Raw genomic sequence first — 19,363 nt, 5'->3', positions numbered from 1 at the left:
CATCATCATTGCTCAGAGTCACTGGTATCTTGTCTCTGCACCGGACAGGTCACTCCCGAGAGCAGGTGAGCAACCACAGTGGTCTCATGTCGGACATCAAGCCGCTGATAGGCTACAACGGGCGGTTTGGGTTTCGGCGCAACACGCCCAACCTCCGGCGGAACCCGTCCAGCTTCGGAGAGGTGACCACGTTCCAACTCCATTGAGTCCAACGACCGAAAAGGTATCATCATCATTATGAAGTTCCAATGAGCAACAATAAATGCGTCCAGAGAATGTCACCCTATAACTTGATGAGTCATTATTTATGCCTGTTTATCTCTGCTTAACGCTGGGGTGATAATATAACAATAGTGATATTCTGTTCACAGACTGCTATAGCCTACTGTCACAGACAATGGATTTCAGGTAGCACCATTGATGTACACTATATATACAAAAGTATGTGGACACCCCTTAAAATGTAGTGGATTTTGCTATTTCAGCCACACCCGTTGCTGACAGATGTATAAAATAGAGCACACCGCCATGCAATCTCCATAGACAAATATTGGCAGTAGAATATGGCCTTACTGCAGAGCTCAGTGACTTTCAACGTGGCACCGTCATAGGATGCCACCTTTCCAACAAGTCAGTTTGTCAAATTTCTATTCTGCTAGAGCTGCCCTGGTCAACTGTTGTTGTTATTGTGAAGTGGAAACGTCTAGGAGCAACAACAGCTAAGCCGGGAAGTGGTAGGCCACACAAGCTTACAGAACGGGACCGCCGACCTCTGAAGCACGTAAAGATCGTCTGTCCTCGGTTACAACACTCACTACTGAGTTCCAAACTGCATCTGGAAGCAACATCAGCACAATAACTGTTCGTTGGGAGCTTCATGAAATGGGTTTCCATGGTCAAGCAGCCGCACACAAGCCTAAGATCACCATGCGCAATGCCAAGTGTCGGCTGGAGTGGTGTAAAGTTCGCCGCCATTGGACTGGAGCAGTGGAAACACGTTCTCTGGACTGACGAATCAGGCTTCACCATCTGGCAGTCCGACGGACTAATCTGGGTTTGGCTGTAAAGTTTAGTGGGAGAGGAATAATGGATGTGCTTCCATCTTTGTGGCAACAGTTTGGGGAAGGCCCTTTCCTGTTTCAGCATGACAATGCCCCCATGCACAAAGCGAGGTCCATACAGAAATTGTTTTTCGAGATCGGTGTGGAAGAACTTGACTGGCCTGCATAGCGCCCTGACCTCAACCCCATTGACCACTTTTGAGATTAGTTGGAATACCGACTGTGAACCAGTCCTAATTAACCAACACCAGTGCCCGTCCTCAGTAATGCTATAATGGAAGCAAGTCCCCGCAGCAATGTTTCAACATCTAGTGGAAAGCCTTCCCATTAGAGTGGAGGCTGTTATAGCAGCAAAGGGGAACCAACTCCGTATTAATGCCCATAATTATGGAATGAGCAGGTGTCCACATACTTTTGGTCATCTATTGTATTAGTTTACTATCACTAACCAGGTTTCCATCCAAACTTTTTATGAGAATTAAGTAGACTACATTTAAAAAATAATTACAGACCTGATGGAAACATTTTTTTTGTAAACATTCCAAATGTCCACAAAAACAAATGCTAGACAAGGTGGGATCTTTTCCTGTCAGTAAAATTAATTATGAGAGAAATGTTATGGAAACACTTTTATGAGCCAATATTGATATAATAACCATCATATTAAAGTAAATGGTGTCAACTATGACTTGTGTCGTCCTCCCATTATGACGTAGTAGAGAAAGCACGCAGTTTATTAGGCTACAGATGAAATCAATTACGATTAATTTCACAGGGTCTGATTCAGTTTGACTTCCGTTTGACAAATACAAATATTCTTGCTTTGATCCTCAACAACCTCATCATGTAGCCGACCTGCCTAGCCAGCCCGAGCTGTTGGCTAGAGCGCACGGGTCAAGACCAGAGTATGCACATACTGAAAGCTATTTAACTCCAGTTTTTGTGACAAAACTATATGTTGAGTTGAAAATGGGATGGAAACACATTGAACTTTAGATTTTTATTAGATACATGAAAACGCACAGATTTTCATCCACAAGTCATGTTGGTGGAAACACCACTGGTGGGGTCATTTTCATTCAGTATCTCTAGTTTAAAAAGTATGGCTTTTTATGGGGATTTTCTTTATTACGCTAATTAAAGGTGACTCGATCCACGATAGGATGTTATGCCATAACAAATACACTTTTTCAGCTGCAGACTATGATGATAATGTCCAGAACTGCACTGAAGTCTAACAAAACATGATGATCGATGCTTGACTGCTGTTTGACGAATAACAATACTCCGTCTTAATCATAACTATCTCATGTAAACTCACTAGCCTGCCTGCACAGCCTACCCGCACTTTATCTGCAAACGGTTGACTTGAGCGCTTGTGCCAAGAACGGAGTAGGCACATTTGCTATTTTATGCTAGTTTTGGCGAAACTGTTGGTGGAGTTGAAAATGTGATACAAACACATTGAACTCTAGATTTTATTCGGTACCTGCACATTTGAAGGAAAAACAGCATTTTGTGTGCACTACGTCATCACATGCAGATGTTTTATCCTAAACAAGTCAGTTTAGTGGAAACACCACTGGTGGGGAAGTGCGCATATTCTCTTTATCTGGATTTTTTCAATATTATCATGAAAATCTGTCGCCAATTAGACGTACATCTAGCTAGTGTCGCGGTCTGCTCTCCTCACACACAGAAAGAAGGTGGCGCCAATATCCTAGAAACACCAGGATTTCTGGGAAACCACAAGTATTGTGTAACGCCTTGTCAAGTCTGTATATAGCACCTACAATGGCACTAGAATCACAGTTTCACTTTGTTATCTTCCAGTCAGTAGACTAAGTCTTCATCAGTGGATAGATAGGCATGCAACTAGGCCACTAAACGGAGTCACGAGCTTTATTCACTCGGCCCATTTCACTATAGATTATAGGAGGAGTCATGTGAAATATAATATATTAAAATCGAAATTCCAGTTCATACCGAGAACGAAACTGCTATTCTAAAGTTTAAAGGGAAGTAGCCTAGAACAGAAAGCATTACCTCAGTTTCTGTTAATGGTCTGCGAAAATACACAATATAATCTTGGAATTTACCTCCACACTCACAGCTGAGTAAGTTATTAATTCCTTTACTGAATGTTATTGTATTGTAGGTTATTCTTATTCTATCTATAGTCGTGCAGCTTTCTATAACATAATACAATTATGCTGATCTGGTAGTACCTGTTTATAATTTAACTTTCATGAAATGTTCGCTTAAGTTTCTCTGCTGTCATTTTTTTCAATATATTATTTAAGACTTGGGGTTCTGGGAGTTTTTCACCAACTGACTTTCTCTCTCTGTGTGTTTTTCGGTGTGTGAATTAAGAACATGGCGAAGATGACCCCACTGTTTATGTTCCTCGTACTCTCTGCAACCAAAGGTTTGTTAGAATGAGCAGGTCACAACATGTATTATAAGTAACACATGATGAGCATCCTGCTCTAGAAACTGCTGATAACCAACCAAAAAGACCATTCATACAACAAACCTTTCATCGCTTAATTGTTGTACTATTGAGCACCCCCATAGCAATTTTTAATGTTGGTGTAAAATGTTTATTTGTACCACATAAAATATTTGTACAGTACATTTAGGCTACCCTACATAATGCACTACTCTTGACCATAGCCCAATGGGGAGCCCTGATCTAAAGTAGTGCACTATTTATAGAGAATAGGGTGCCATGGACCCTGGTCAAAAGTAGTGCACTATATAGGGAATAGGGTGCCATGGACCCTGGTCAAAAGTAGTGCACTATATAGGGAATAAGGTGCCCTCCGTCCTCCACTGAGACGGTCTATCTTGGATGTTCTTCCCACAGAGCTGTTCAGAGGAGGCTGTGCGTTATGTGACTCTCCTCCATCTTCACATAAGCCTGTTGGTGTCCGGGAGGGAGAGATGGCAGTGCTACAGTGCTCACTGCGGACCAGCATGGCAGGGCACAGGGAGGGGATCCTGACCCTGGCATGGAGCAACCACTCTGGGCCTGGGGAGCTTCAGGAGCCTGCGGTGTGGATGTCTGAAGACACTCTCGTCATCCTGAGGGTCTCTCCCAACCAACAGGGGTTCTACTCCTGCTCACTACTGTAAGTGTCTGTCTCTTACAAATATAGTTGGCCTTTTATTGTCCGTTTTATCAATCATGCTTTTGTTCTTTAATTGTTTTGTCCTTCCCTCTGATGTATTTTATGCGTCATTCTGTTGATGCGTTGATTCATTGACTGATTGAATGGTTGATGATGTGATTGATTGATTGGTTGATTAATGGTCATCTCTCTCTCTCTGGACTGTTTCAGCAACGCCAGTGGCCAGCCCCTGAGGACAGAGTGGTTTAACGTCACAGTGTTCTCTGGCCAGTGTTACACAGATATGACTGCGTATTCAGTCACGTGCTATCTGAGACAGTCCTGTGAAAAGTTAACCTGCACGTCAAACAGCGTCCCACAAAACTTCACAAAACATAATTATACGTGGTACAAGGTATGACCTCTTCTTTTCTTCACCCCCCCTCCCCCCTCCCCCCAGCAGATGACAAAGTAGTAGTAAATATCCACTGATGTTGAGTTTCCACTAGTTCTTCTTACTTGCCTTTGGCTAAAACTAAAAACATGCGTCATTACATGTGCTTGAAGAGGTGAGTTTTCCCTCTAGCCGTTGGCAAGCTGCTTTTGAAAAGTCTGTAGATTTTTTTCCACGAGACCAAAAGCCACAGGGTGTTTCCCTGTTATATCATGTTTTTCCCCTGGCCTGAGTGGGTGTCCTCGCTAGCATAGGGACCAGCATCAACGATTTAGTTCACCAGTCATGGATGGTGCAGCAAAACTCTCACAACTCTGTTATGTGATTAGCATCAATAGACACTGGCATTGTATTACCTGTTTATTACCAGTTGATTACCAGATGATTACCAGGTGATTACCAGTTGATTACCAGGTGATTACCAGTTGATTACCAGGTGATTACCAGGTGATTACCAGGTGATGACCAGGTGCTTACCTGTTTATTAATCACATTTATTTATAAAGTCCTTTTTACATCAGCAGATGTGACAAAGTGCTCATACAGAAACCAAGTCTAAAACCCCAAGCAGCAAGCAATGCAAATGTAGAAGCATGGTGGCTAGGAAAACCTCCCTGTGTATTATGTGTCTTACCTGTTATTACCTGTTTGTTACCTGTTATTGCCTGTGTATTACCTGGTATTACCTGTTTGTTACCTGTTTATTACCTGTTATTGCCTGTTATTGCCTGTTTATTACCTGTTATTGCCTGTTTATTGCCTGGTATTACCTGTTTATTACCTGTTTATTACCTGTGTATTACCTGTTTATTACCTGGTATTACCTGTTATTGCCTGTGTATTACCTGTTATTGCCTGTGTATTACCTGTTATTGCCTGTTATTGCCTGTTTATTGCCTGGTATTACCTGTTTATTACCTGTTTATTACCTGTTATTGCCTGTTATTGCCTGTTATTACCTGTTCATTACCTGTTATTACCTGTTATTACCTGTCATTGCCTGTTATTGCCTGTTATTACCTGTTATTGCCTGTTTATTACCTGTTATTACCTGTCATTGCCTGTTATTACCTGTTATTGCCTGTTATTACCTGGTATTACCTGTTTATTACCTGTTTATTACCTGTCATTGCCTGTTATTGCCTGTTATTGCCTGTTATTACCTGTTATTGCCTGTTATTACCTGTCATTGCCTGTTATTACCTGTTTATTAGCCTGTTTATTACCTGTTATTGCCTGTGTATTACCTGTATATTGCCTGTTCATTACCTGTTATTACCTGTTATTACCTGTTATTGCCTGTGTATTACCTGTGTATTACCTGTTATTGCCTGTTATTACCTGTTATTGCCTGTTATTACCTGTTATTGCCTGTTATTACCTGTTCATTACCTGTTATTACCTGTTATTGCCTGTTATTGCCTGTTATTACCTGTATAGTATGTCATGTTATTACCTGATATTGCCTGTTTATTACGTGTTATTGCCTGTTATTGCCTGTTATTACCTGTTTATTACCTGTGTATTACCTGTTATTACCTGTTATTACCTGTTATTGCCTATTATTGCCTGTTATTGCCTGTATAGTATATCTGTTTTACCTGTTATTGCCTGTTATTACCTGTTATTGCCTGTTATTACCTGTTCATTACCTGTTATTACCTGTTATTACCTGTTATTGCCTGTTATTGCCTGTTATTATGTATCATCTGTTTTACCTGTTATTGCCTGTTATTACCTGTTATTGCCTGTTTATTACCTGTTATCGCCTGTTATTACCTGTTATTGCCTGTTATTGCCTGTTATTACCTGTATAGTATATCTGTTTTACCTGTTATCGCCTGTTATTACCTGTTATTGCCTGTTATTGCCTGTTATTACCTGTTATTGCCTGTTATTACCTGTATAGTATATCTGTTTTACCTGATATTGCCTGTTTATTACGTGTTATTGCCTGTTATTGCCTGTGTATTACCTGTGTATTACCTGTGTATTACCTGTTATTGCCTGTTATTACCTGTGTATTACCTGTGTATTACCTGTGTATTACCTGTGTATTACCTGTGTCTTGATTAATGCATTGTAGAACTGTGACACAGAGTTACCCTCTGACTTTGGCGATGGGTACCTGACGAGTGCTTCTGAAAGTGACGTTGGTTACTATACCTGCACTTCATACTACACATTCAACTCAAACCTCCATGATGGACAGGTGTTTACCTTGTCCAGAACCATGAAGCGGACAGTTGAAGGTAAGAAGTTACTGGACAGTACTGGATATCAGGGTTGGGATACATTTGTACATTTCAGTAAAATTCAGAAAGTAAATCCAATTCCAATTTGAAATGTTTATTAATTGAAAGAGAATTGAAGAGAATTAGAATTTCAGTGTACTTCCTGAATCGACTGGAATTGAAATGGAATTGACCCCAATCCTGCTGTATGGTTTTGGAGCTTCTGACCTTTTGCAAAGATACCTTGAAATGTATTTGTCAATTAAGATGTATTTCACGTTTGGTGGATCTGAACCTGGGTTATAGGGGAAGGCTAAAGACAATGCAAGAACAAGGATCTGGAACTTATGTCCATATTGATGCTTTATTCTGTTCAAAACTATTTATAGAAAGAGTTTCCTTTTAACTACATTCATGTTTGTGTTTCAGCTACATTCATATTTCTGTTCCAGCAACAGTGATATTTCTGTTTCAGCTACAGTGATATTTCTGTTTCAGCTACAGTGATATTTCTGTTTCAGCTACAGTGATATTTCTGTTTCAGCTACAGTGATATTTCTGTTTCAGCTACAGTGATATTTCTGTTTCAGCTACAGTGATATTTCTGTTTCAGCTACAGTGATATTTCTGTTTCAGCTACAGTGATATTTCTGTTTCAGCTACAGTGATATTTCTGTTTCAGCTACAGTGATATTTCTGTTTCAGCTACAGTGATATTTCTGTTTCAGCTACAGTGATATTTCTGTTTCAGCTACAGTGATATTTCTGTTTCGAGCTACAGTGATATTTGAGTTTTGAATACAGTGATATTTGAGTTTTGAATACAGTGATATTTGAGTTTTGAATACAGTGATATTATTGTATTGTACAGGAAGTTCCCTGGTTATGCTAAAGATCATCGAACCTCGGGATGGGGAGGTTATTGAAGTAGATATGGGTGAGTTCCTCTCTACCTATCTGTATGGGTGTCAATTAGTGTCTTTACTGTCACGTGTGTGTGAATGTGTGTGCAGGGTTGGGGAGTAACGGATTACATTTTTTTTTTACTGTAATCTATTACTTTACCAACAAAAAAATAAATATATAATTGTCATCAGATTACAGATACTTTTGAAAAACATGATGATTACTTCGAGGATTACTTTTAAATTCAGAAAGGATGTATGCGAAAACAAATATTTTGTTTATTTATTTATTTTATTTCACCTTTATTTAACCAGGTAGGCTAGTTGAGAACAAGTTCTCATTTGCAACTGTGATTCTGGCCAAGATAAAGCTTAGCAATTCGACACGTACAACAACACAGAGTTACACATGGAATAAACAAAACATACAGTCAATAATACAAAAGAAAACAAAAAGTCTATATACAGTGAGTGCAAATGAGGTAAGTTAAGGAAATAAATAGGCCATGGTGGCAAAGTAATAACAATATAGCATTTAAACACTGGAATGGTAGATGTGCAGAAGATGAATGTGCAAGTAGAGATACTGGGGTGCAAAGGAGCCAAATAAATAAATACAGTATGGGGATGACGTAGGTAGACATATGGGCTGTTTACAGATGGGCTATGTACAGGTGCAGTGATCTGTGAGCTGCTCTGACAGCTGGTGCTTAAAGCTAGTGAAGGAGATGTGAGTCTCCAGCTTCAGGGATTTTTGCAGTTCGTTCCAGTCATGGGCAGCAGAGAACTGGAAGGAAAGACAACCAAAAGAGGAATTGGCTTTGGGGGTGACCAGTGAGATATACCTCCTGGAGCGCGTGCTACGAGTGGGTGCACCTATGGTGAGCTGAGATAAGGCAGGGCTTTACCTTACAGAGACTTGTAGATAACCTGTAGCCAGTGAGTTAGCCAGTGAGTGTATACAGAGAAGAGAGTTGGCCCGAGGGTGGAACCCTGTGGCACCCCCATAGAGACTGCCAGAGGTCTGGACAACTGGCCCTCCGATTTGAGTTTGAGTTTATTTTATTTTTACAGGGACAGAGCACATTAATCAACGTTTTAGTAAAAGTGCCGGTTTTAGCCAGCCGGCTAATTTTCAACCGCAGTCCCTGGGCAGGTCATTAAAAACAATTACAATATAGACAATCATTGAGCAGTGAGCACACGCAGAGCAACATAGGACAAGTAAGACATAGCATACAGACAGAGCAACATAGGACAAGCAAGACGTAGCATGCAGACAGAGCAACATAGAACAAAAAGCAGCAAGACAAAATTCATAAAAGCAACAAAGTGTTTCCACACTTCACAAGCTACAGACAACATACAACATGGATGCGGAAATACACAGCTAGGGATTATGATCACAAATCTCATTGACCTTTAGCCATGTATTCATACATTTTGTGAAAGTGTGATAGGTGGTGCAGTTATGTGTGTCTGATGGCAGTGTATTCCAGACATGGGAAGCTCTCACAGAGAAAGCGGATTTACTAAAGGTGCTTTTCCTTAAGGGAACTATACAGTCACCTCTCATGGCAGACCTTGTGGATCTGCTTGCCATTTGTTTGGGTTTTCAGTTTAACAAAAGTACTGAGTGGAGGGAGACCCAGGCCATTTAGGATCTTGAATACAAGACATGCGTCAGTGTACTGCACAAGATTTCCCCAACTCAGGAGCTCATGCTTTCTGAAGATGTAACAGTGATGATAGCTATTGGGCTTCCTATCAAGCACTTTGAGAGCCAGTTTGCAGACAGACTGAATAGGTTTTAATGGTGTACAGCAAGCTTGGGCCCAACTAGTCAAGCAGTATGTTAAGTGGGGGAGTATCACAGATTTGAAGTACAGTTTGGCTACCTCTGTAGTCAAACAATTTCGTATAAATCGGAAATTAGCTAGGTTGAATTTGGTTGTCTGAATGACCTTTTTCACATGCTTTTTAAAAGAGAGGTTGGAATCAAGTATGATGCCAAGGTACTTAAAATCAGATACCACCTGGAGCTTCTCCCCTGACACATAGACATCTGGCTCAGTAGCATCTGTTGCCCTCTTTGTAAAGAACATGCAAACAGTTTTTTTCACATTGAGATGCAAACGCATGTCACTGAGACACTTTGTAACCTGGACCATTACAGTAGTGTGTTCTTGTGCAGCTTGTTGTTTGCTCTAAGCATGCACATATATCACTGTATCATCTGCATACATTTGAACTTCAGACCCAGTACAGACAGAAGGCAGATCATTAATGTACAGGCTGAACAGGAGGGGCCCCAGTATTGACCGTTGGGGCAAGCCCACATCATAGCTAAGAGTGGACGACAGCTCATTGCTCACTCTGACACACTGAGTTCTGCCTTCAAGGTATGATTTCATCCATCTCAAGGCATCGGGGGAAAAGTTGAACTTGGTAATTTTGTGATGAGAATCTCATGGTTAACAGTATCAAAAGCCTTCCTTTAGGTCCAGAAACACAGCCCCAACAACGCCCCCTTTGTCCATCTTTGACTTCACATTTTCCAGAAGAAAGCAGTTGGCCGTTTCTGTGGAGTGTTTTGCTCTGAAGCCAAACTGCATGGAGTGTAATGTGGCTGTTTTTGAGGTGGGCAATCAGTTGTTCTGCTACACACTTTTCAACAACCTTCAACAGCACAGGTAGTATACTAATGGGCCTGTAGTTACTCACGTCAGCAGGGTCGCCCCATTTAAAGATGGACGTTATTATGGCCGACTTCCATACCCTTGGAAAAACACCGAGACCAATAGATGTGTTGGTGACCTTAGTAATGGGGCCAATGAGTGACTCTTTGTAGTTTTTAAGAAAGGTAGAGTCCAGCCCAAATACATCTTTGACTTTAGAGTTCTTTAGTGAGCTAATCACCTTGTTCACCTTTGACTCAGAAACCTCCCTTATGATGAAGACAGGTTGAGCGTCATTCACTAGCACTGAGCCCAAGAAACCAGTGGAGGGGTTCTGTGTCAGTACCCTAACAGAGTTAATAAAGTAGGAATTGAAGGCTATTGCTATTTCAACTGCATCCTGTGTTAGATTGTTATTCACCATGATTTATAGTCTTTTTGCAGTGTTACTATGGTATTTCCCTGTTAACTTTTGTAGATTCTCCCAAATGAATTTAGAATTTCCCTTTGCTTCACCAATTATGTTAATAAAAACGTTTGCCTTGGCCTGTCTTATTTCTTTCATCACCTTATTTCTCAACATGGTAAACCTACATCTGTCATGCTCCAATTTGGATCTTAGGGCTAATTTTAGAGCATAATCTCTTTCTTTCATCAATTTCCAGATTTCTCCATTTAGCCAAGGAATAGTTTTCTTTTGGCCAAGTTTGGATTTGATTTTCTTTAGGAAACCATTTATTGTAGTCTGGATTGTGGATAGAAAAACCTGACTATCAGCTTCCACGTCTGTATTGGACAAGAGATCATTCCAGTTAATTCCCTTAATTGCGTTTTCAAAATAGTTTAATTCACTCTTAGGTATTCTTAGTTGATCCGGCTTTCTAACAGTAGAGAGGTTAAACCTGCTCTTAGACAGCTTTCTGGCTATAAGTGTCAGATTATGATCAGATAGCCCAGTAACCATATTGAATGATGTAGTCACTCTCTCTGGTTTATTACTGAGCACCAAATCAATCTGTGTTTTAGAGCAACAAGTCACCCTGGTTGGCCCTTTAACTAGCTGTGTAAGGTCAAAGGTATTAGTGATCCGTTTGAGGGTTTTCCTACAGACTTGTCTTCATAATTAATGTTAAAATCTCCCATTAAGATGACCTCTTTCCCAAAGTCACATTCCCTAAGCATGTTATTAAACTGATCAAAAAACATATATTTGTTGATGTAAAGAGCGTGGGGCCTAGGATTGAGCCTTGGGGTACTCCTTTGGTGACAGGGAGTGGCTGAGGCTGTCTGACTTCATACAAGGCACTCTATGAGAGGTAGCTAGCAAAGTGTTAGTGAATGTTATGTGTTTTCTCCAGGATCTACTGTGGTGGTGGTCTGCAGGGCTGTCCTGACCTCTGAATATGACCAATTATACTGGATGGAAAACAGATCTTTTGTGAAGAATAACCAGAAGACCCTACCAGTGTTTTATAACGTTTCACAGTGAGTACACTCACTACAGAACAGAGCTGGATTCAAATACTATTTTAAATCACTTAACATAACACACTTGACTGTTTTCTCCAGAGAGGATGACCAGGCATCACTGGTGATCAGGCAGGTGTCAGAGGAGCAGCTGAGGAACACATACACCTGTCAAGTGGATTCTTCATCTGGGAACTCCAAGGTCTCCATCACCTTCAAACAGAAGAGTAAGTCAAGCAGCCTCTTAAAGGGACATCTTAGCTTTCCAATCATTAAAAAATATTACAGAGTCTGCCTTTATCAAACTCTACTGGTCATTTCACAGAACCCTCTCTTCTGCTCTTAGGTTACCATGACATTTAATCAAGAAGATATTATCTCTTCTGCTCTTAGGTTACCATGACATTTAATCAAGAAGATATTATCTCTTCTGCTCTTAGGTTACCATGACATTTAATCAATAAGATATTATCTCTTCTGCTCTTAGGTTACCATGACATTTAATCAAGAAGATATTATCTCTTCTGCTCTTAGGTTACCATGACATTTAATCAAGAAGATATTATCTATTCTGCTCTTAGGCTACCATGACATTTAATCAAGAAGATATTATCTATTCTGCTCTTAGGTTACCATGACATTTAATTAAGAATATATTATGATCACTTCTGTGTGAAATGATGATGATTTTCTGTGATTTGTTTTTCTCTCCAGTTTCTCTTTCTGCTGTACAGTAACAGCGGTTTGATATAACCGTGTGTGTGTGTGTGTGTGTGTGTGTGTGTGTGTGTGTGTGTGTGTGTGTGTGTGTGTGTGTGTATTTCATGTCACCCTTTAGGTCTACCCCAGTTCCACTTCCTGGTGCTGGGTATAGTGGGGGTCTTTGTCGTAACGGTGGTGGTGGTGACTGTTGTCTATGTCAAGCTGAAGGTGGACATCATTCTATTTCTCAGAGATGATCTGGGTTGGCATCATCACAATATCTCTGGTGAGAATAACACCTAACGCCAAACATGCCAATGTCTCATGCAAACAGTCTTGTTGTAGATCGTGTTTCACCACATGATTTGGATGAATTGTGTTAGTTTCAAATGGGATGTGTAACAACACCTAAGTACTGTGTTATAATGCCTATTTACTGTGTTATAATGCCTATCTGCTGTGTTATAATGCCTATGTGCTGTGTTATAATGTCTATGTACTGTGTTATAATGCATATGTACTGTGTTATAATGCCTATCTGCTGTGGTATAATGCCTATGTGCTGTGTTATAATGCCTATGTGCTGTGTTATAATGCCTATGTGCTGTGTTATAATGCCTATGTGCTGTGTTATAATGCCTATGTACTGTGTTATAATGCCTATGTGCTGGGTTATAATGCCTATGTGCTGTGTTATAATGCCTATGTACTGTGTTATAATGCCTATGTACTGTGTTATAATGCCTATGTGCTGTGTTATAATGCCTATGTGCTGTGTTATAATGCCTATGTACAGTGTTATAATGCCTATGTGCTGTGTTACATTGTCTATGTTCTGTGTTATCACTTGCCTGAATGGTGTGTTTCAGATGGGAAGCGTTACGATGCCTATGTGCTGTGTTATAAGAGTGACACAGAGTCAGGTGTCAGTGAGGAGGACAGGCGTCAGGTGGAGGAGGTGCTGGAGGGGGAGTATGGTTACAGCCTGTGTCTCTACGACCGTGACGTGCTTCCTGGGGAGGGTGAGTCAGTCCACTGTCCTCACATTCCTCCTCATACTGGTGTGTGTGTGTGTGTGTGTGTGTGTGTGTGTGTGTGTGTGTGTGTGTGTGTGTGTGTGTGTGTGTGTGTGTGTGTGTGTGTGTGTGTGTATGCACTGTTCCTCTACCTCTACCTGTTCCTCTACCTCTACCTGTTCCTCTACCTGTTCTTCTACCTCTACCTGTTCCTCTACCTCTACCTGTTCCTCTACCTGTTCCACTACCTGGTCCTCTACCTCTACCTGTTAATCTACCTGTATGTTCCTCTACCTCTACCTGTGCCTCTACCTCAACCTGTTCCTGTAACTGTTCATCTACCTGTACCTGTTCCTCTACCTGTTCCTCTACATCTACCTGTTCTTCTACCTCTACCTGTTCCTCTACCTCTACCTGTTCTTCTACCTCTACCTGTTCTTCTACCTCTACCTGTTCCTCTACCTGTTCATCTACCTCTACCTGTTCCTCTACCTGTTCATCTACCTGTACCTGTTCCTCTACCTCTACCTGTTCTTCTACCTCTACCTGTTCCTCTACCTGTTCCTCTACCTCTACCTGTTCCTCTACCTCTACATGGTCCTCTACCTGTTCCTCTACCTTTTCATCTACCTGTACATGTTCCTCTACCTCTACCTGTTCTTCTACCTCTACCTGTTCCTCTACCTGTTCCTCTACCTCTACCTGTTCCTCTACCTCAGTTCCTGTATCTGTTCATTTTCCCGTTCCTGTACCTGTTCCTGTATCTGTTGCTGTTCCTGTATCTGTTCCTGTATCTGTTCCTGTATCTGTTGCTGTTTCTGTTCCTGTATCTGTACCCGTTCCTGTACCTGTTCCTGTATCTATACCTGTTCCTGTATCTGTTCCTGTACCTGTTCCTGTTTCTGTTCCTGTACCTGTTCCTGTACCTCTGTTCCTGTACCTGTATCAGTTCCTGTACCTCTGTTCCTGTATCTGTTCCTGTATCTGTTCCTGTATCTGTTCCTGTATCTGTTCCTGTACCCGTTCCTGTTCCTGTACCTCTGTTCCTGTATCTGTTCCTGTACCTGTTCCTGTTTCTGTTCCTGTATCTGTTCCTGTACCTCTGTTCCTGTATCTGTTCCTGTACCTGTTCTTCCTGTTCCTGTATCTGTTCCTGTACCCGTTCCTGTTCCTGTACCTCTGTTCCTGTACCTGTATCTGTTCCTGTACCTGTTCTTCCTGTTCCTGTATCTGTATCTGTTCCTGTACCTCTGTTCCTGTATCTGTATCTGTTCCTGTACCTCTTTTCCTGTATCTGTATCTGTTCCTGTACCTCTGTTCCTGTATCTGTATCTGTTCCTGTACCTCTGTTCCTGTATCTGTATCTGTTCCTGTACCTCTGTTCCTGTATCTGTATCTGTTCCTGTACCTCTGTTCCTGTATCTGTATCTGTTCCTGTACCTCTGTTCCTGTATCTGTATCTGTTCCTGTACCTCTGTTCCTGTATCTGTTTCTGTACCTCTGTTCCTGTACCTCTGTTCCTGTATCTGTTCCTGTACCTCTGTTCCTGTATCTGTTCCTGTACCCGTTCCTGTTCCTGTATCTGTTCCTGTTCTTCCTGTTCCTGTACCTCTGTTCCTGTATCTGTTCCTGTACCTGTTCTTCCTGTTCCTGTATCTGTTCCTGTACCTGTTCCTGTTTCTGTTCCTGTATCTGTTCCTGTACCCGTTCCTGTTCCTGTATCTGTTCCTGTTCTTCCTGTTCCTGTACCTCTGTTCCTGTATCTGTTCCTGTTCCTGTTCTTCCTGTTCCTGTACCTCTGTTCCTGTTCCTGTATCTGTTCCTGTACCTGTTCTTCCTGTTCCTGTATCTGTTCCTGTATCTGTTCCTGTACCTGTTCCTGTATCCTGTACTGCCTGTACCTGTTCTTCCCTGTATTCCGAGTATCTGTTCCTGTACCGTTCTGTCGTCCTGTATCTGTTCCTGTACCCGTTCCTGTTCCTGTACCTGTATCTGTTCCTGTATCTGTTCCTGTACCTCTGTTCCTGTACCTCTGTTCCTGTACCTGTTCTTCCCGTACCTGTATCTGTTCCTGTACCTATGTTCCTGTATCTGTTCCTGTACCCGTTCCTGTTCCTGTATCTGTTACATTTACATTTAAGTCATTTGGCAGACGCTCTTATCCAGAGCGACTTACTGTTCCTGTATCTGTTCCTGTACCTCTGTTCCTGTATCTGTATCTGTTCCTGTACCTCTGTTCCTGTATCTGTTCCTGTACCCGTTCCTGTTCCTGTACCTGTATCTGTTCCTGTACCTCTGTTCCTGTTTCTGTATCTGTTCCTGTACCTCTGTTCCTGTATCTGTATCAGTAAAGTATGTGCTCTGTGTTTCCAGCGGTGACTGAGGCGGTGCTGGGGTGTATAGAGCAGAGCCGGAGACTGATCCTGGTGCCCAGCAGTCTGGGGCTGAACCCAGGGCAGGACAGCCAGTATAGTCTGCTCACTGGGCTCCATGCTGCACTGGTGGAACGGCAGACCTGGCTAATCCTCATCCAGACAGAGTCAGCCCCAGACAGCCAGGTAGTTATGCCTAAGGACGAGTTCTGCCTATGGACGACAGTTAGCTTTGTGTGTGTGTGTCCCAAATGGCACCCTATTCCCTATATAGTGTTATGGGCCCTGGTCTAAAGTAGTGCACTATAATGGGAATAGGGTGCCATTTGGGATGATTTGTTGGTGAATGTGCGCTGTCCCTGTCAAATCAATTTCCCAAATAAACAGGTAGACCTGGAGCTGGTGCCATGCTGTCTTTCTAACTAAATAAACAGGTAGACCTGGAGCTGGTGCCATGCTGTCTATCTAACTAAATAAACAGGTAGACCTGGAGCTGGTGCCATGCTGTCTATCTAACTAAATAAACAGGTAGACCTGGAGCTGGTGCCATGTTGTCTATCTAACTAAATAAACAGGTAGACCTGGAGCTGGTGCCATGCTGTCTATCTAACTAAATAAACAGGTAGACCTGGAGCTGGTGCCATGCTGTCTATCTAACTAAATAAACAGGTAGACCTGGAGCTGGTGCCATGCTGTCTATCTAACTAAATAAACAGGTAGACCTGGAGCTGGTGCCATGCTGTCTATCTAACTAAATAAACAGGTAGACCTGGAGCTGGTGCCATGCTGTCTATCTACTAAATAAACAGGTAGACCTGGAGCTGGTGCCATGCTGTCTATCTAACTAAATAAACAGGTAGACCTGGAGCTGGTGCCATGCTGTCTATCTAACTAAATAAACAGGTAGACCTGGAGCTGGTGCCATGCTGTCTATCTAACTAAATAAACAGGTAGACCTGGAGCTGGTGCCATGCTGTCTATCTAACTAAATAAACAGGTAGACCTGGAGCTGGTGCCATGCTGTCTATCTAACTAAATAAACAGGTAGACCTGGAGCTGGTGCCATGCTGTCTATCTAACTAAATAAACAGGTAGACCTGGAGCTGGTGCCATGCTGTCTATCTAACTAAACAGGTAGACCTGGAGCTGGTGCCATGCTGTCTATCTAACTAAATAAACAGGTAGACCTGGAGCTGGTGCCATGCTGTCTATCTAACTAAATAAACAGGTAGACCTGGAGCTGGTGCCATGCTGTCTATCTAACTAAATAAACAGGTAGACCTGGAGCTGGTGCCATGCTGTCTATCTAACTAAATAAACAGGTAGACCTGGAGCTGGTGCAATGCTGTCTATCTAACTAAATAAACAGGTAGACCTGGAGCTGGTGCAATGCTGTCTATCTAACTAAATAAACAGGTAGACCTGGAGCTGGTGCCATGCTGTCTAACTAACTAAATAAACAGGTAGACCTGGAGCTGGTGCCATGCTGTCTATCTAACTAAATAAACAGGTAGACCTGGAGCTGGTGCCATGCTGTCTATCTAACTAAATAAACAGGTAGACCTGGAGCTGGTGCCATGCTGTCTATCTAACTAAATAAACAGGTAGACCTGGAGCTGGTGCCATGCTGTCTTTCTGCTTCAATTCCATTTCCTTTAAAACGGCTTCAACTACTTTTCAAACGGCATCAACTCCATTTCCTTTAAAACGCCCACAATTCCATTTCCTTTGAAACGGCTTCAACTACTTTTCCTTTCCGAAGCTGACTAGAAACACTTTGTATTTTTCCACTTTTACAATTGGTTGTGCATGTTTGTTTTCAGTGCTTTTTCGAAATTCTATTTTGTAATGAAAAGCGCTACATAAGCTCAATTAGTAATTGTAGCCTTAACACAACACCTAGTGATCTTGTTCAAAGGGTTCGGATCTCTTGGTGTAACAACTAAGGTTACACCAACTAACAACTAAGGCTACCCCCCCCCAAAAGATTCACTACATTATTCTGAAAACGTTTTAGGTGGATCTGGTGCTACCCCCCCAAAGATTCACTACATTATTCTGTAAACGTTTTAGGTGGATCTGGTGCTACCCCCCCCTAAAGATTCACTACATTATTCTGTAAACGTTTTAGGTGGATCTGGAGCTACCCCCACCCCAGAAGATTCACTACATTATTCTGTAAACATTTTAGGTGGATCTGAAGCTGGACTCCCTCCCCGAGGCCCTGCGGCTGCTGGCCCAGTCAGGACACACCGTCACCTGGAGGGGCTCCCACTCCAAACCCCTCTCCTCAGCCTTCTGGAAGGAGCTGCGCTACCATATGCCTGCCACGACCGGACGGCGCCCCCCGAAGGACGAGAGGACCATTCTGTGATTATATAGGCTCCAGGGCAGGGTTTGGGTTCAGTCAATTCACAAAGTAAACTCAAATTCAAATGATATAATGGCATCTATTTTCAATTATCTTCACCCCCAACCCTGCTCCGGGGTGAAGATGAGTGAAATAAATGCATCTAATGTGATTAATGTGCCATTTTTACCTGTAAGAGTGAAATAGTTTTCCTTCCAATGTTTTTTTAAAATTAAGTTAAAAAGCAGCTTGTCTGTGTTGGAATGGTGTGGGCTTACCCCAGTAACAGAATGGTGTGGGCTTACCCCAGCATAAGAATGGTGTGGGCTTACCCCAGCAACAGAATGGTGTGGGCTTACCCCAGTAACAGAATGGTGTGGGCTTACCCCAGCAACAGAATGGTGTGGGCTTACCCCAGCAACAGAATGGTGTGGGCTTACCCCAGCAACAGAATGGTGTGGGCTTACCCCAGCAACAGAAAGGTGTGGGCTTACCCCAGTAACAGAATGATGTGGGCTTACCCCAGCAACAGAATGGTGTGGGCTTACCCCAGCATCAGAATGGTGTGGGCTTACCCCAGCAACAGAATGTTGTGGGCTTACCCCAGCAACAGAATGGTGTGGGCTTACCCCAGCATCAGAATGGTGTGGGCTTACCCCAGCATCAGAATGGTGTGGGCTTACCCCAGCAACAGAATGGTGTGGGCTTACCCCAGCAACAGAATGGTGTGGGCTTACCCCAGCAACAGAATGGTGTGGGCTTACCCCAGTAACAGAATGGTGTGGGCTTACCCCAGCAACAGAATGGTGTGGGCTTACCCCAGCAACAGAATGGTGTGGGCTTACCCCAGCAACAGAATGGTGTGGGCTTACCCCAGCAACAGAATGGTGTGGGCTTACCCCAGCAACAGAATGGTGTGGGCTTACCCCAGCAACAGAATGGTGTGGGCTTACCCCAGCAACAGAATGGTGTGGGCTTACCCCAGCAACAGAATGGTGTGGGCTTACCCCA

At 42.4% G+C, this 19,363-nt stretch overlaps 1 protein-coding gene across 1 annotated transcript; it reads left to right on the top strand.

The window, feature by feature from the left end:
- The first annotated feature begins 2,851 nt into the window (after positions 1 to 2,851).
- On the top strand, positions 2,852 to 18,828 carry LOC135535045 (interleukin-18 receptor 1-like). Its single transcript, XM_064961778.1, has 12 exons — positions 2,852 to 3,178; positions 3,435 to 3,489; positions 3,931 to 4,195; positions 4,406 to 4,589; positions 6,715 to 6,880; positions 7,734 to 7,799; positions 11,804 to 11,930; positions 12,015 to 12,139; positions 12,751 to 12,900; positions 13,484 to 13,636; positions 16,004 to 16,188; positions 18,194 to 18,828. The coding sequence occupies exons 2-12, from the start codon at positions 3,438 to 3,440 to the stop codon at positions 18,374 to 18,376; spliced, it is 1,656 nt and encodes a 551-aa protein (XP_064817850.1). The 5' UTR covers positions 2,852 to 3,178; positions 3,435 to 3,437; the 3' UTR covers positions 18,377 to 18,828.
- The last annotated feature ends 535 nt before the right edge of the window (positions 18,829 to 19,363 follow it).

Source organism: Oncorhynchus masou, unplaced genomic scaffold (genome assembly GCF_036934945.1).
Source record: "Oncorhynchus masou masou isolate Uvic2021 unplaced genomic scaffold, UVic_Omas_1.1 unplaced_scaffold_4372, whole genome shotgun sequence".
In the NCBI taxonomy this organism is placed as follows: Eukaryota; Metazoa; Chordata; class Actinopteri; order Salmoniformes; family Salmonidae; genus Oncorhynchus; species Oncorhynchus masou.
The sequence above is the reverse complement of the archived record's forward strand: the minus strand, read 5'-3'. Positions and strand labels throughout refer to the sequence as shown.

Coding starts and splice junctions, on each gene's coding strand:
- LOC135535045 (XM_064961778.1), top strand. CDS start 3,438: ATGGCGAAGATGACCCCACTGTTTATGTTCCTCGTACTCTCTGCAACC. Junction 3,490..3,930: donor CGTACTCTCTGCAACCAAAG/GTTTGTTAGAAT, acceptor TTCTTCCCACAG/AGCTGTTCAGAGGAGGCTGT. Junction 13,637..16,003: donor TGACGTGCTTCCTGGGGAGG/GTGAGTCAGTCC, acceptor CTGTGTTTCCAG/CGGTGACTGAGGCGGTGCTG.